The sequence below is a fragment of the Heteronotia binoei genome, chromosome 20 (genome assembly GCF_032191835.1).
Source record: "Heteronotia binoei isolate CCM8104 ecotype False Entrance Well chromosome 20, APGP_CSIRO_Hbin_v1, whole genome shotgun sequence".
Classification (NCBI taxonomy): Eukaryota; Metazoa; Chordata; class Lepidosauria; order Squamata; family Gekkonidae; genus Heteronotia; species Heteronotia binoei.
Window position 1 is genome coordinate 16,303,094 of NC_083242.1, and position 17,043 is coordinate 16,320,136.

General features: G+C 48.1%; 1 protein-coding gene across 1 annotated transcript; it reads right to left on the reverse strand.

Moving 5' to 3' along the window:
* Positions 1-961: 961 nt before the first annotated feature.
* Positions 962-15,727, reverse strand: LOC132588226 (uncharacterized). The gene is made up of 5 exons (XM_060260579.1): positions 15,488-15,727; positions 7,823-9,439; positions 4,993-5,168; positions 2,553-2,681; positions 962-1,648 (listed from the first exon to the last, which is right to left on the reverse strand). Exons 2-5 carry the CDS (start codon positions 8,313-8,315, stop codon positions 1,259-1,261), a joined length of 1,188 nt encoding a protein of 395 aa, XP_060116562.1. The 5' UTR covers positions 8,316-9,439; positions 15,488-15,727; the 3' UTR covers positions 962-1,258.
* Positions 15,728-17,043: the final 1,316 nt, after the last annotated feature.

Below are 17,043 nucleotides of genomic sequence, written 5' to 3' on the forward strand. Positions count from 1 at the left end.
GCTTGTTTTTTTAAAAGTTTTTTTAAAAATCTTTGTGTTTGTCCTTTATAAAGTTTATATCTCTGCTCCTTGCCATTACATTTTATGACACGCATGGCCTGGCCCAGCAAGGTCTCATTTATGCCAGATCTGGCCCTCCTAACAAATAAGTTTGACACCCCTGTTCTAAGGTATCCCTCCAGTTGTCTCATATGATTCTGAAACAGTTTCCCATTCTTTTGAAGGACTTTCTCCCCCCACTCCATCCTGCATTTAAAACTGGAGATGCACCTCGCATTTTGGTTCGGAGAGGCTGAATTAATTGGCTGTCCAGCCAGTAGACACGGCAATTCCTTGGAATGGCAGCAGAGCCCCATCAGTACAGCTCCCAGGCGCTCTCAGTTGCTCTTTGCCCTATCAGTTAGCTTTCTCAGCGCTGGAGACACTTCTGGGTTCCCCTGTACCATCAACTGTGGAGCAGGGGCACCACACGGCCACCTTCTGGAAGACACCACTGCCTGGGGCAGGGGGAACCAATCCTGACAGGGACAAAGCAATGAATACCTTCCCTGCAGAAACTTAAATTTGTCACAGCCTGCCTCAATGGTCACGTTAACATGTGTGCCCTGATCCAGCGTTTGGGGGAAGTCTCTGCGTGACACCAAAATTAGCCTCCCAGCAGTGCTGAAAGCAGCCCTGACCCGGGTAGCCCAGGTTAGCCTGATCTTGTCAGATCTTGGAAGCTAAGCAGGGTCAGCTTCTGTTAGTATTTGGATGGGCAACCTCCAAGGAATACCAGGGTTGTGTCGCAAAGGCAGGCAATGGCAAACCACCTCTGAAACGTCTCTTGCCTTCAAAGCCAGTCTAGCTTGCCACCTAGTGGTGCACAACACTAGAAGAGCTAGAACTTCCAGCTGCCGGACAGGATTGCCTGGTTATGCCACACACACTGCCATATGAAACTTAAATTAGTGGCGAAAGCTGTCTGCATCAACGTAACATTTATTATTAATGATTTATTTATTAATGATTAAGTGCCTTCCAGAATCAAGGCACTGGGTGAGGAGTAGCACTCCCCATCTCGTTCCCTGGCAATCCCAGATTTCACGATGCAAAGTCTGAAGCTTGGTGAGGCCCAAATGAGCTCCTGTAGGAGAGTTCAGCGTGTTCCACGGGCAGCGGCGCACTCATCGGCAAGCGACTGCCACCCAGGGTGGAGGAAAGCCGTGCAAACCTGGAAGCAGGTTTTGCTTTTGTGCATTTCTCTGCCGCTCTTTGGTCAGATCAGCTCCATCTTGAACTGGCTGAAATTTGGCAGGGAAGGCGAGGGGTCCACTAGGCTGCTGTATGGCGTGCAGGGCGGGTTCCCGGCCACTGCCGTCTGGCCGACGGTGGAGCTGAGCTGCTGCAGCGCCAAGAGCACTTCCTGCTGGGTCCGCTGCTGCTGCTCCTGCTGGCGCTCCAGCCGGCATTGGCGCTCCAGCACCGCCTGCATTGCTCGTGCCAGCTTCTGGACCTCTGTGTGCACCACGTCCAGTTTTTCGGTGAGGGACTGGGGGCTGGCGGCAGGGACCAAAGAAGCCACCATCTGGCCTCCCCACAGACAGGTTGGGCTGGTCGGCGAGGAGATGGGGTTGGATGAGGAAGTCTGAGTGCTGGCCTCTTTGGTCTGGAAGGAAAGACGAGAAAGAAACAGCATGGCTCAGGAAGACGGTTATCTAGCAGTGTTCTGAAAGAGGACTAGGTAGCCTGGGTAGAGCCAGTTTGGTGTAGTGGTTAAGTGTGCGGACTCTTATCTGGGAGAACCAGGTTTGATTCCCCACTCCTCCACTTGCAGCTGCTGGAATGGCCTTGGGTCAGTCATAGCTCTCGCAGGAGTTGTCCTTGAAAGGGCAGCTTCTGGGAGAGCCCTCTCAGTCCTGCAGCTAGGAAATTAAACACACATAAAAAAATCACATTTTAAAAACCTAGTACAGGGGTGGCCAAACTGTGGCTCTTTCCCACATATTGTGTGGCTCTCAAAGCCCCCACTGCTCCATTGGCTAGCTTGGAGAAGTATTTCTCTCTGTAAAACCAGGGCTTTTTTTGTAGCAGTAACTGCTCTGAATATTAGGCCACACCCTCCTGATGTAGCCAATCCTCCAAGAGCTTACAGGGCTCATCATACAGGGCCTACTGCAAGCTCCAGGAGGATTGCCTACATCATGGTGCGTGTGGCCTAATATGCGAAGGAGGTCCTGCTTCAAAAAAGATGATGATGATATTGGATTTATATCCCGCCCTCCACTCCGAAGAGTCTCAGAGCAGCTCACAATCTCCTTTACCTTCCTCCCCCACAACAGACACCCTGTGAGTTGGGTGGGGCTGGAGAGGGCTCTCACAGCAGCTGCCCTTTCAAGAACAACTCCTACCAGAGCTATGGCTGACCCAAGGCCATTCCAGCAGCTGCAAGTGGAGGAGTGGGGAATCAAACCCGGTTCTCCCAGATAAAAGTCCGCACACTTAACCAGTACATCAAACTGGCTCTCCACTGCTGTCAGTTGGCATCTGGGTCGGCTAGCCCCAAAACTTACGTGTGTGCCACAGTCAGCAGTCATGGCAGGACAGGATCGCCCAGAAGAGTTACTGGCTGGCTGCACCCTCAGCATGAAGGATGGGGCATGCGATGAACTGGACTGAGGCTGCCCATTGAGACCGTTCGCCTGATTGAGAAAGGGGAAGAATTAGTGTGTGCACAGGAATATTATTTCCTGGCGAATAGCTGCATTTGTTATATCGGGGCATGGGGAACCCAAAGGTGGTAAAGGTATTTGCCAGTGCAAAGCATTCTCCATTTTACTTATTTATTGGACTTTGGGGGCAAGCTTGCCAAGGCAGGGGCATTTGCACCCACCAGAATGCCCATAAAAGGGTTCAAGAAATCAATCAAGGCTGTAATGATGCCACTCTGCCAGTAGGTGACAGTAAAGGCTTGGAAGAGCAGCTGTCATTGACAGAAAGTCCACCTCAGCTCCCAGTGGGGAGCATAAAACCCTCATTATGATAGGATAGTTTTATGTCATGGCTTATGGGACCTGTAACCTGCCCTGAGCCTGCTTGTGGGGAGGGTGGAATAAAAATTGAAATAAATAAATACCGTATTTTTCGGACCATAAGACTCACTCCCCCCCCAAAAAAAAGTGGGGGGGGGAAGTGTGTGCGTCTTATGGTCCGAAGGTACGTACCTTCCGGGAGGGGCAATCCGCTGCCTCTGCCTCCGATCCGGCACTTCCCCCGCGTCTGCCTGGCTCCATCTTCTAAAGGCAATCGCTGGGATCGCTCCACGTGGCCCCACCGCAAACCCAGCGCTTCGCAAGCACCGGCTGCGGAGGGGGCAGCGTGCTTCCTCCTTGTCTGTCTGCCTGGCTCCACTTCTGATGCATAAAGCAAGCGCTGGGATCGCTCCCTCCGCCCTCCGATCCCAGCACTTGCTTTAAACATCAGAGGTGGAGCCAGGCAGACAGACAAGGAGGAAGCACGCTGCCTTCTCCACAGACGGCGCTCACGAAGCGCTGGGTTTGTGGAGGGGGCGGGTGCTTCCTTTTGCCTGTGTGCCTGGCTTCAGCTGTGATGCTTAAAGCAAGCGCTGGGATGAGAGGGCGGAGGGAGCAATCCCAGCGCTTGCTTTAAGCATCAGAGGTGGAGCCAGGCAGACAGACGAGGAGGAAGAACGCTGCCCCCACGGCAGCCGGCGCTTGCGAAGCGCTGGGTTTGCGGTGGGGCCACGTGGAGCGATCCCAGCGCTTGCCTGAAGAAGATGGAGCCAGGCAGGCAGGCGCGGGGGAAGCGCCGGATCGGAGGCAGAGGCAGCGGATCGCCCCCCAGGAGGAAGGTGCGTCCTATGGTCCGGAGCGCCTTATGGACCGAAAAATACGGTAAATGTTTGAATCCCACCAAGGAAGCAAGGCTCCCTTTAGCTCCTCCTTTCTGACGTCCCCATCTGCATCTAGCAGGTTAGCTTATCCCACACCCTCTATTACTATTATTTCCTGATTATTCAGAGAGCTCCCAAGATACTTTTCCCCATCCAAACACTGGCTCTTTCACACAAATTTTGTGGCTGCTGAAGCCCCCACCCCATTGGCCAGCTTGGAGAAGGCATTTAAAGTTGCTTTCTTTCCACTTTGAATGCCCTCCCCTTCCCCAAATCCATTTGCTTGCCTGCCTGCCTGCCTCCCTTCTTTTCTCAAACATCTCTTTACATTACTCCTCCAGGCCAAGCCAGAATGCATTTAAATCTAAAGTCGCTTTCTTTCCCCCTCCCCCTCTATTTGCCTTCCTCCCTCCCTCCCTCAAACATCTATAGCTTCTGACTAACTTTCCCTCCTCAATTTTCTAGAACTTGGTCCTAATCTACAAATACAGCAGAACAAGGAGGTAGAATGAACTGAGTCAAGTCAGACTGTGGAAAGTTAAGAGTTTCAGCGCTTCGATGTGTAAATATTCCCCGCAATGATACAATATAGCTCAGGGACATAAATTCCAATTTGTTTGCTGTGTAACTTTTCTTATAGAGATTTGTTCAGAAAGGAAATGCATGCTTTCCCCAACACTACAGAGTTGTGGAGCCCCTGCTGTCAACCTCTGGGAGCTTTTGGAGGTGAGGAGCTCTTTGGGGTGGGGACGGATGCTGAGGCAGCTGATGGACACAGAAGTGTCGATCTGCATCATTATGTCAATTTGGGGATTTACCAGGAACTGATGTAATGACGCTCTAGGAACTCCCCAAAACCCCGTGTAAAAACCATGGTTTCTGGGACGTCACTTCCTCCCGCCACTCTGTTGAGCGAGTGTGAGGGACATGGGAGTGTTGGGGGGAGGGTTATTCTACATTCTGTGTGCCTTCTACCACTGCAAGACTCCCCCACCTTATTTTCTTAAATGCATAGCAGAGTCTGAGGCTCCTCAAATCAGATCCACAATTTGTTTGGCTCTAGGCCTCTGCTGTCCACACTCTTGCCTCGTGCTTCCTACCTTTTTCTGGAGGTGGATGGCCCGCCCTACAATCTTCCTCTTCACAATTAAGGCTGGATTCTTTGCAGGAGGCAGAGGTAGCTTCCCTTTGCCATTCAGACTATGCTGAGGGACCGCAGGGGTGTCAGAAGAGGGGCAGCTGACAGAGGCTGAGGCCTGCTGGGGTGCGTTATCACCTAGAAGGGTAAACAGAGAAGAGAGAGACAAGGTCTCGAGGTCAGACCTGAAGAGAAGGGACAGCTAAGAGGACCCTCAGAAACAAAATGGATTCTACTGTGGAAACAAATCTTACAAAGTCACCCTGAGTTTGCAAAGCTTGTCTGAAAATGGAGTCCTTGGCTTTAAAGAGTTTAAAAGCAGAACACCTCTCACACAGAAAGATGAAGACGAAGAAGATTGCAGATTTATGCCCCACCCTTCTCTCTGAATCAGAGACTCAAGAGTGGCTTACAAACTCCTCTATCTTCTCCCCCCACAACAGCCACCTTGTGAGGTGGGTGGGGCTGAGAGGGCTCTCACAGCAGCTGCCCTTTCAAGGACAGCCCCTGCGATAGCTATGGCTAACCCAAGGCCATTCCAGCAGGTGCAAGTGGAGGAGTGGGGAATCAAACCCGGTTCTCCCAGATAAGATTCCAAGCACTTAACCACTACACCAAACTGGATCTCTGATGGGGGAGGGCCCTGACCTGCATAGTTAAGGCAGAAGCTAAGCAGGGTTTACTCTGGTTAGTGCCTGGATGGGAAACTTCTAAGGAAAACCAGCAGTCATAAGGCAGAGGCAAGCTTTATTCAGCTATGCCTCTAAATATCCTCCAGGCCCCCAGAAGGGGTCAGTCACCAGAGGTTGCCATGACTTCGAGGTTCTTTTTTGGCAAGTACTTCGATGGGAGACCTCCTTGGAATACCAGCAGTCGGAAGGGCAGGCTCTATTCAGCCACCTCTCTGAATATCCTCCAGGCCCCCAGTAGGGGTCAGTCACCAGAAGTCACCATGACTACCTGGTACACATACGCACATATAAATACAAAAAATACCCCCAAAAAATGAGGAGGGAGAACACAGGTCAGTGGCAAAGCATCCACCTGGCAGACAGAAGGCACCAGGTTCAATCCCCAGCAACTCCAGTAGAGGACCTTAACTGTGGGAGAGACCCAGGTTTAAGTCTCTAGAAGTCTCTAGAAGCCTACTACTATTCTTACTTTTCTATTACTGTTCATTTGATCCAGTGGTCTTGAACAACCGCTGAGAGTTTTATGTTTAAGCAATGAATGGAAAGCTACCCACACAACGATAGGGTTTATGCGGTTGCTGTAGAATGTTTCAATTTTTTTGCAACGGCAGCCAAAAATCCAGCGACCCTTCACATAACCCATCCATCTTCATTGCTCAAGTTTCAGCAGTTGGAGAAGAAGAATCCATGCGAACAGGTAGGAATCAGATTCTGTCTGAGTTTTAAAAATGCAGGGGTGCTTAAAAATAAGTAGCCAATGGATTCAATCCAATTCAATAAAGGTCACAATTGCATACGCAGGCTGCGTACGAAATACCAGCGTATCAGAGAACCTACTAATAGTCAGAAAAGACCAGGGTATTAGATGGGCCAAAGGTATAAGGTGGCTTCACATTAGAGTGAGACAGTGCAGTGTAGCCATTAGCGTTAGATTAGATGTAAAGAGATCCGAATCCCAGTCTCGTCTGCCACAAAGGTATCTAAGTGAATGGCTCCACACAGCTTGTCCTACCTCTCAGCATAGCTGTGAGGAAAAGAACCATGTATGCTCTTAATTGCCTTTTCAGGACAGAACAGATAAAAATGTAGTTGGTGGACAATTGGTGCAATTCCAGGAACATGGCCGGAACAAAAAAAGGGAAAGAATGTTTTAAGCTACTTTTGTCCCTATTGGAAAGAACATTGGGGTGTAAAGGATGTAAATGGACCAAAAAATTTCCCCTAAAAAAATTCCTTCTTATATAAGCTTCCTTACAATCCCCAGATTTAGATATGTTTTTACGCTAGCGAGGCTGAATGTTTTTCCAACTGCAGAGCTAAGTGGATGTTTTGCTAAAATTCCATTCGGAGACCGATTGTGTGACTGTGCATCAGGTATAACAGAGGCACTAGATCACCTTGCGTTATTCTGCCATCAGTGGACTGTGCCCAGATCCTTTTGGATTATCCCTATCTTACATAAACATCGACCTCCTGTAGAATTTTGGGTGACAACCCTACAGCTGGCAGATGTGGACCCTGAAATTACTCACTCGGTGGCAAAATATTTGTCTATAGTGGTCTCTCTAAAAACGAAGGCCTGGTCGTGCTGCTAATAGGTACTAAGATTTTAACTCTAATTTTATATTGTTATAATGTTTTATAATGTTAAAGAGTTTTAGGAATTTTATATTAATATTAGGTAGTCTTTCAGATTATTTAATTATGTCTTGTGATTATGCTGACTGGTTTTCCCTCGTTGTTAGTCTATTTTGGTTTTATATTATTTGTAATTTGTTTTCTATTAACTGTCTTGTTTTATCTTGAGCTTAAGACCAGTGCTCCCTCTAAGCTGCAGGATCTTGTGAGCAAAAATTTTACTTTGTGAACTATGGGTATTAAAGTTGTGAGCTCCGGGCATTAAAGTTGTGAGTGACAGCGTAAATTAGTGTGCTCTGGGGTCATCCTTCCTCAGCTAAGACAAAAATGTGTGAGCTGGAGGCTAAAAATCTGTGAGCTAGCTCACGCTAACTAAGCTTAGAGGGAACACTGCTTAAGACCATTGGTCAAAGAAGCTAACAAATAAAAGGAAAGGACCAAAAACATTGCCAACAGCCTTACCAGTACTTGGGCCCAGATGTGGTCCTGCAGAGAAGGCCCCACAAGCGGCATCTGGCTTCGCAAACTGCCCCCCATCTTTGCTCAGTGAAGTCACGTGGATGATTTTGGGGCAGCAGTCTTGGTTGGTATTAGAAGATGGGCCCTCACCGCTCAGGCTGGCTCCAAGAGTGGGGCAAGGTGTCCTGTGGTTCCCGGACTCTCGCTGCTGTTGCCCTGCTCCATTTTCCTGCAGTAAGTTCCAGAGCTTGTCCTCGTCCCACCCAGCCTGATCCGTAACTGTTCTCTTGCTCTCCTTCTTGGGAGCTGGTTGCTGGTGGGAGCTGGGTAGGGGTAGGGCAGGCTCCACCTTCTTCCGCTTGAGGAACAGGTAAATGGCTTGCGGGGTGACCCGGATATTGTCCAGCTCCAGGACCTTTTTGATCTTGCGGAAGCTCAAGCCGGCTTTGCGCAGTTCCACAATCCGCTTCTTGGCGTGGTCGTCTAAGCGACCCATGATGGGTCTTGGTGGAAACAAGGAGACCCCACTCGTTCCTTGGATCTACCAGTCTGTGGCTACATTCCAGATGTGCCACGCTTTTTCAATGCAAGCCGGCCCAAAATGAACCCACCATACACAGGCCACAGAGATGGACAAACATTGCCTGAGTAGGAAGCCCAGACAAGTGAAATGGCCCCAGAAGGGTACCCCATGCAACTTATGGTGTCAAAGGCACTATAGTTCAAGGGTCACTGTAGCAGAAGCTGGCTTAATGCAACCATTCTAGACATTAAGCCTGATTGGTAGACCAAGGATATCACCAGTGGTTGAGCTGGCCACTGGCTTTTACATTAACTACTGTGACTGAGGTGTGTGTGTGTGTGTGTGGAGGGGGGGAGACAGTGTGATAAAACAGTGCTAAATAGGAGGGTTTGTATGCTTACTTTACTGCAGAGAAAACAGACACTCAATGTTCTTTAAAAAACTCCAGAGAATTTTCTCCAGCAAGTAAGAAATCATCACCTTGACTGGGTAAGGTTAGTTCATCAGATCATGGAAACCAAGCAGCCACAGTTAGTACTTCAATGGGAGGCCACCATGGAAGACCAGGGCTGAGATGCAGAGGCAACCTCTTGCCCTGAAAACCCTACAGGATTGCTGTCAGGTCGACTGTAATTTGATGGCACTTTTTAACACTGAGAAACTACTCGGATGTCAAAAAAACTTGGTTGATGACAGTTCCCTTCTCTTTTAGTGGCCCTGACGGCTTCCTGTTTAAAGCCAAGCTTTATCCTGTCAGAGAAGCACACAGTCATGAAGGGAGGGAACAGAATGTTCTCGAAGGAACACTGATCTGTCCTATCTGTGAGGGACAGGTTCTCATTCCCACTATATTCTGTTCCAAGGTCTGGCTCTTGAACTCAAGTTTGCGTCTTCGAAGCCATTCTTGATGCCCATGGGTAGGTTTACAAGAATACTTTGGTAAACACCCACAGCAACTTCTTATGAATCTTTTCTCCCATTCATCTTTGTCATGAAAGGTGGCATGGGTCTCGACAGGGAGGCCTCACCCAAAGTTAGGTTGCAGCGAGCAGACTTCATAAATCACAATTTGCTTCAGCAGTTCCAAAATAATTTACCTTTAAAACAGAAATATATTGTTACCGCTCTGGGAAAAGGCCGTAGAGTTCAAACACTTTTTCCATATGATCATATATGAACGTATGAAGCTGCCTTATATTCACCCCAAAGCTGGCATATTGGATGAGTGGACAATCACCCACCAAGAAGGCTTCGATAAAATGTATGGTGTCAACAGCTCGGGTGGATGGGAGGAGGGGATATAATTAGACATCTGCCACTGAAGGCCTCATGGAACAGTTTCATTTTACAGGCCCTGTGGAACTGTAATAAGTCCCGCAGGGCCTTAATCTCACTAGGAAGAGCGTTCCACCAGGTGGGGCCAGACCTGAAAAGGCTCTGGCCCTGGTCAAGGTTAAACAGATGTCTTCTAGGTCAGGGGTTTCCAGATGTCATTCATCTGAGCATAAGGCTCTTCGGGGAACATACTTTGGGGTTAAATATATTTTATGATGACAAAACTGTACTTTTCACATGTAGGGACACTACTGTAAGTAAGTTTGGAAGTGAAGCATATCTGTGAGGGCCAGCATCTTGGGCATGAACCTGCTGTAGCCCCTGTGCCAAGCCACCAACTTGAATAAAGATGGCACACTTTTGTTTCATGTCACTCTCGCCTGCTGCGCCACACAGGGCTCCCTCAGAAGGCCCCCCTTCGGTATCTGTGAGCCAAAGTGTCAGCCATATTGCAGACATGAGGCAGCCCAACATACGGTCTCTGGATATCTATAGTAAACTAAAGAAAGAAGGCACATCTGCCTGGGCCTGAGGGTGCTCTATAACAGGGGTGGCCAAGCTGTGGCTTGGGAGTCACACGTGGCTCTTTCACATATTGTGAGACTCTGGAAGCCCCCACTGCCCTATGCATCAGCCGGCTTGGAGAAAGCATCTCTCTCGCTTCTCCAAGCCAAGCCACCCAGCAGCTTGGAGAATGTTTTCAAAGTTAAAGTTGCTTTCTTTCCATCTCTCCATCCCTCCTCCCTCATCTATTTTTCCTTCTGGCTCTCAAATGTCTGATGTGTAATCTATGAGGCTCTTACGCTAAGCAAGTTTGGCCACCACTGCTGTATAACAATGCCCCTACCTTCTTCCCCCTCTCTCAGGTACGCATGAACTTCTCAGACCTTCTAAACTCATCAATTATGTAAAAGGGGCTTAATCAGAAGATCTTAGCTCCAAAAGGTCTTGCCTTAATCTCCAAAGAGGGAACACTCTTGCTATTTCCTGCTTCTGCTCCTAGAACTCCCTCCTTTACATAATCTTGTCAAAACTATATTGTCCAAACCAGGGCTCTGCTTGCCACCTATTGTCATCCTACTTTGACTCCTCTATTACTCCAGAAACCAAGACAATATTATTCAAATATCCCTTATTGTTGGGGCCACCACCTTTCAGGATGTGCCCATTACTGAACAATTCAGTTTTGAATGGAAAGCCCTTTGCTGGAGGTTCCAAACCCACCTTTTTTGGTGGGTCGTTCCAGACACACCTCTTGCTGGTTGTTCCAAACCCACCCCCTGCTCCAGTTTCAGCCAATCCCTGTTGTTTGCATCAGTGCCCAGTCATCAAGCCCCCTTCCCGACCCTTTTTCACTCCAATATACAGTTTAAATATACTTTCCTGAATTACTTTGGGGGGTCATATATTTTATGATGGTGACAAGACTGTACTTTTTTTCACACTTCACTTACTTGGGATGCACAAGTAAGTATGGAAGTGCCTGCAGAGGTGAAGTGTATTTGTGAGGCCAGCAACCCTGCCCTGCCTCTCAGATGAATATCTGAGGCCCTGCTGTGGAAGAAGAAAAATAAGAGATTTGGATTTATACCTCACCCATCACTACCTGAAGGAGTCTCAGAGCGGCTTACAATCTCCTTTCCCTTCCCCTCCCCATAACAGACACCCTGTGAGGTAGATGGGGCTGAGAGAGCTCTGACAGAAACTGTTCTTGAGAGGAACAGCTCTGCAAGAACTTGTGACTGACCCAAGGTCACATCAGCAGGTGCATGTGAAGGAGTGGGGAATCAAACCCAGTTGTCCCAGATAAGAGTCTGCACGCTTAACCACTACACCAAACTGGCTCCCTCTGCTCTCCAGTGTGTAGCAAATTCGGACATGCAACACAGCTATCTGGGTGGTGGCTCCACAATTCCCAAATGCTCTCCTGAGAAAACCTTATTTCTGGTACTGTGCATTTTCCATCAGGCAGTAAAGACCTTTGATTATTGCCTGATCTGGTTTTGGTTTTTTCCCCCTCCTCCTTTTCTTTCTCTCAGAACCTTGAATGGGAGAAGGTGATTGTGCAAATGGGTTCCAGGGAACCCTATGAGTTTTCAAAGGCTGACAGAAAAGGCATCAGTGTGCCTGCAGAGGGAGTTCCAAAGAAGGCACAATCTCTGGTTGCAACCCACCAAACCAGTAAAAGTGGAAGCACCCAGAGAAGAGCTTCATCAACTTGATAGGCATGTGTTGGCAGGAGAAGGCGCCTGCTACCAAATCAAATCGAAACGTAGGATGGATCATGAAAACATGGACAGCCTCACATGGAAGTACGGTAAGCCTTCCTGGAGATGTTTTTTCCTGCTCTTCTTTGGCACTGCTCAGGCCTAGGACAGAACCGGGCACTTTCCCCATGCCCCTTGAAGAGCCAGTTTGGTGTAGTGCACGGGTGGCCAAACTGTGGCTCGGGAGCCACATGTGGGTCTTTTACACATATTGTGTGGCTCTCAAAGACTCCACCACCCCATCGGCTGTCTTGGAGAAGGCATCTCTCTCTTTAAATTATTTCTTCAAGTCAAGCCAGTCAACAGCTAGGAGAATGCATTTAAAGTTGCTTTCTTTCTATCTCTCCCTCCCCCATCTATTTGCCTGCCTGCCTTTCAAATCTCAAATATATGACATTGATGTCTTGTGGCTCTCGAGCATCTGATGTTTATTCAATGTAGCTCTTACATTAAGCAAGTTTGGCCACCCCTGGTGTAGTGATTAAGTGCACAAACTCTTATCTGGGAGAACCAGGTTTGATTCCCCACTCCTCCACTTGCACCTGCTGGAATGGCCTTGGGTTAGCCATAGCTCTTGCAGGAGTTGTCCTTGAAAGGGCAGCTTCTGAGAGAGCTCTCTCAGCCCCACCTACCTCACAGGGTGTCTGTTGTGGGGGAGGAAGGGAAAGGAGATTGTGAGCCGCTCTAAGATTCAGAGTGAAGGGGTGGGATATAAAACCAATATCTTCTTCAAGGTTTCTGCACAAACCTTCCAGCAGCTAATTTTCCAAGCTTGTACTCAACGCCCTACCTGTTAACCCCCCCCCCCCGAAAAAAACCTTCAAGCTCTCTAAATGACCATTTACAGCCACTGTTGATTTGACAATATTTTTATCCTGCCTTCCAATTCAAAAACCTCACAAGGCGATTAAAACCCACAATTCATTTAAAAAACTCCAAGAAGACCAGAGCTACAATTATCTAAGACGACCACTACTGAAATCATCAGTGGTATAAACCGTATCTATAAAAATCAGAGATTTCAGCGGCACCAAATGCTTGGTGGAACAGAAAAACTTTTCACTGCTACCACCCAAAGGAGGCAAGCAGGGGTGGAATTCTAGCAGGAGCTCCTTTGCATATTAGGCCACACACCCCTGATGTAGCCAATCCTCCAAGAGCTTACATGGCTCTTTTTTCTAGGTTCTTGGAGGATTGGCTACATCAGGGATGTGAGGCCTAATATGCAAAGCTCCTGCTGGTATTCCACACCTGGAAGCAGAAAGGAAATAAGGTGGACCCTCCAAAGGAAGCATATCCCACAGAGTTTGGAGCAGCTACTGAAAAGGCCCCAAACCAGAGAGGTGTCAAATTTCCACCCACTTGACATGGTTGGCTGACCTCAAAAAATTATGAGAACTCAGATGAGAGTAATTACCATGACCAAAACCAGGCAGAGTCCCAGTTATGGAGGGGAGGTTATGTTTCCATTCAACCTCTGATTTCCCCACCCGCCCTAAACCATGTCAACAGTTCCAAGGACAAGGAGTGACATTTTTTTCCAATAGGTTGTGTCAACAAGCTGGGCTCGGTTGTGTACACAAACTTGTCTGATGAAGTGTAGTTCAGGAACAGCAGGGGAGCAGTTATCAGGCCAAATCATCCTGTTGTTAATTATTTACTGCACTAGAGCCAAGGCGCACAGACAAAAACATGGCGACACTCACACCGTGAATGGAGGTAAACCAAAGGTCTTACCCTACAGGGAAACACAATGTTAGTGGCAGCTGCCTCCATGCTGGCTGCTCAAAGAGCTGCCATAAGTACACCTGTAAGCAGGTGCTCACCTTCTAAGGCCCATTTTCAAAATTTTGTTTTGGATGCCCCCATTGGAATGACCAGGGACAGGACCTCCTCTGCAGTGGCACCTGGGCTATAGAATGGCCTCTCAGGAAAGACCTGCACGGCACCATAACTGCTTTTTTTTAGGTCAGGGGTGGTCAGACTTCCTTAACTAAGAGCAACATAGAATAAACATCAAATGTTTGAGAGCTGCAAGACATGAATGTCAGATGTTTGAGAGAAGGAAAATAGATGGAGGAGGGAGAGGTGGCAAGAAAGCAACTTTAAATGCATTCTCCAAGTTGTTGGCTGGCTTGACTTGGAGAAGTGATTTAAAGAGACAAACAGCTTCTCCAAGCAAGCCAATGGGGCGGTGGTGGCTTTGAGAGCCACACAATATGTGTTAAAGAGCCATATGTGATTCCTGAGCCACAGTTTGGCCTTCCCTGTTTTAGGTCCTGTATGACATTTTTTAATTTCCCAGGCTTCTGATGGTGGTTTGGCTTTGAGCGAAAACCTCCAAAGGAAGTTTAAAGTACTAGTAAGGGGCCAAAAGCTAAATACAGCCAAAGTTAAAGGCAAAAATATATGTGCTTATTACAAAAACATACAAAAACCTTGTTTGGGCCCAAATGAAGCTTCACAAAATAATAAGTGACAAACGCACAAAAAGAAACTATATATGGCTATTAGGGAGTTTATCAAGAAGTTTCAGAGAGACCTAACTAAAACATGTCAGATCATATATGTCTGTATGTATGTTTGCAACAGGGCTTTTTTTGTAACAGGAACTCCTTTGCATATTAGGCCACACATCCCTGATGTAGCCAGTCCTCCAAGAGCTTACAGTAGGCCCTGTACTAACAGCTCTATAAGCTCTTGGAGGATTGGATACATCAGGGGTGTGTGACCTAATATGCAAAGGAGCTCCCGCTATAAAAAAGTCCTGGTTAGCAGCTAGGTCAAAGAAAGCTATACATACCTGTGGTTTACTAACGGCAAGGGCAGCTCATCAGTGCCATGTATTGACAATGGGCTTTGATGTGTAGTCAGAATATATCCCTTAATCTTAAAAAAACGAGTGCAAACTAGGTATTTTTAATATGTTCTGAATATGTATTTACAACATTCTACTTGGAAACTAATAAATTTGAATTCAGAAAGAAGCACTGGTTTGTGACTCTCTCTCTCCTTAGTAAAGAGTGCCCAGCCGGCCCTACCCACCAAATCTGAACTTGGGGCTCTGGGGTTCCCAGCCCCTTAATTTTTCCCCCAGCAATCCCTGACTCAAATGACACAGGATGGGGGGCAAGCAGCAGCCTCTAAGCCCACCTTCTGGAACTGGCTTGTTAAGAAAGAGGTCATACCCTTCCAACGCTCCCAGTTCTCAAGACTCTGGGAAATTAACCCTCAAGGATACCATACCCAATGATGCCATTGAAAACCACTGAGACCTCCAAGAGAATCAGTGACTCTTCACCCCCTCTCCTGAAAAAGTGGAGGGCTGCTTTTTGAGGTAGAGGCACCAGATTTTCAGTATAGCATTTAGTGCCTCTCCCCAAAATACCTCCCATGTTTCAAAAAGATTGGACCACCCTGTTAAAAAGTTACCTTACCAAGAGGACACGAAAGTCGCGCGCCTTGGCGCGTTCAGATCGGTCGCAGCCTGCGCCCCTTGTATTTGCTGGGCAGTTTTTACCAACGCGATGCAAGCAAACCTACCAGGTAGGAAACCGCGCAGCCCGAATCCTATGCCTGCTATATCCAGCAGGCTTCTCCTCCTGTAAAACCGCCTTGCTGCTTAACACAGATCTTGCGACTCGGTCACCTTGCAATTCCCACCCGCCCCCCTCCTGCGTGCCTGGTGCCTGGGGCAGGGGAGTCTTCCAACCCGCTCCTGGGACTCCCCAACTTCCCACCAACCACCGGCTGGGAGACTCTTCAGCAGCTGTTTTTTTAAACAAGAGCTCCTGCCTTCTTTGTTTGATTGGGAGAGAGCCAAGGAGCAGAGGCTGCTGGGAAGAGGAGTCGTGTCTTTGGAAAGGGGAGGAGCCCACTTTTAACCCTTTCAATGGAGTGGTAAACCCACTCTCAGCGAGTATAGCTATGTAGCCACAGTATCCCAGTGTATTTCTCTTTTAGAATGGTGCATCAGAATAACATTTTTTGTATTGACATACTCAAATATACTTAACCCATTGTCACTATATTTTAATGCAGGGGTGTCAAACTCATTTGTTATGAGGGCCGGATCTGAAATAAATGAGACCTTGTTGGGCTAGGCCATGTCAGGCCAGGCCATGTGTGTACTTATTTAAGATTAGGTTGCAGAGATGTAAATTTTATAAAGGACACAGACAAACACAAAGATTTAAAAAAAAATAAAAATAAAACATGCTTAAAACATTAGCACTCATTGGTCTTAAAGGTGCTTTCTTTGTATCTCTCCCATGGGATCCAGGGAACTGGGCAAAGGAAGCTCTGGCTCTTTCCTTCCTTCCCCAGGGGACCAGAAGGGGGTGGAGCCTCAGCCAACAGAAGGAAGAGAGGCTTGGCTCAGTAGCTCTCCTGTGTGATTGAGAGAGCCTGGCAAAGCAAGCTCTCCCTCCCCCTCCTCCCCAAGGGAGGAGCCTCACCCCATGGAGAAAATAGAGGCTTTGCTCTGTAGCTCCTGTGCGATTGAGCAAGCCTTGCAAAGCAATCTGTTATGCAGAAGGAAGCAGATGATAGCCAGTTGCTTGGGGGCCTTATAGGAGGTCAGCAGATGGGGGTGGGGGTTGGGTTGCCAGATCCAGGTTGGGGAATTCCTTGATATTTGGGAGTGGAGCCTGGGGAACTCATGGGCCTCAATGGGGTACAATGCAAAGAACTCCACCCTCTAAAGCATCCATTTTTTCCCGGAGGAACTGATCTCTGTAGTCTGGAGATCAGCTGTAATTCCAAGGGATCCCCAGGTCCCACCTGGAGATTGGCACCCCTACTTGGGAACAGGCCCACCGTCTTGAAGGCCAGTTTGGTGTAGTGGTTAAGTGCGTAGACTCTTCTCTGGAAGAACCGGGTTTGATTCCCCACTTCTCCACTTGCACCTGCTGAGATGGCCTTGGGTCAGCCATAGCTCTTGTGGGAGTTGTTCTTGAAAGGGTAGCTGCTGCAAGAGCTCTCAATCCCCCTACCTCACGGGGTATCTGTTGTGTGTGTGTGTGGGGGGGGAGGTAAAGGAGTTTGTGACTGCTCTGAGACTCTGAGATTCAGAGTATAGGGTGGGATATAAATCATGT

What these genes read in the sequence shown, in the direction of transcription:
- LOC132588226 (XM_060260579.1), bottom strand. Translation starts at nt 8,315, where the DNA reads ATGGGTCGCTTAGACGACCACGCCAAGAAGCGGATTGTGGAACTGCGC. An exon ending in ACATCTGGGCCCAAGTACTG is followed by an intron (nt 5,169 to 7,822) that starts GTAAGGCTGTTG and finishes TTACCCTTCTAG; the next exon opens with GTGATAACGCACCCCAGCAG. An exon ending in CTGCTGACTGTGGCACACAC is followed by an intron (nt 1,649 to 2,552) that starts GTAAGTTTTGGG and finishes CTTTCCTTCCAG; the next exon opens with ACCAAAGAGGCCAGCACTCA.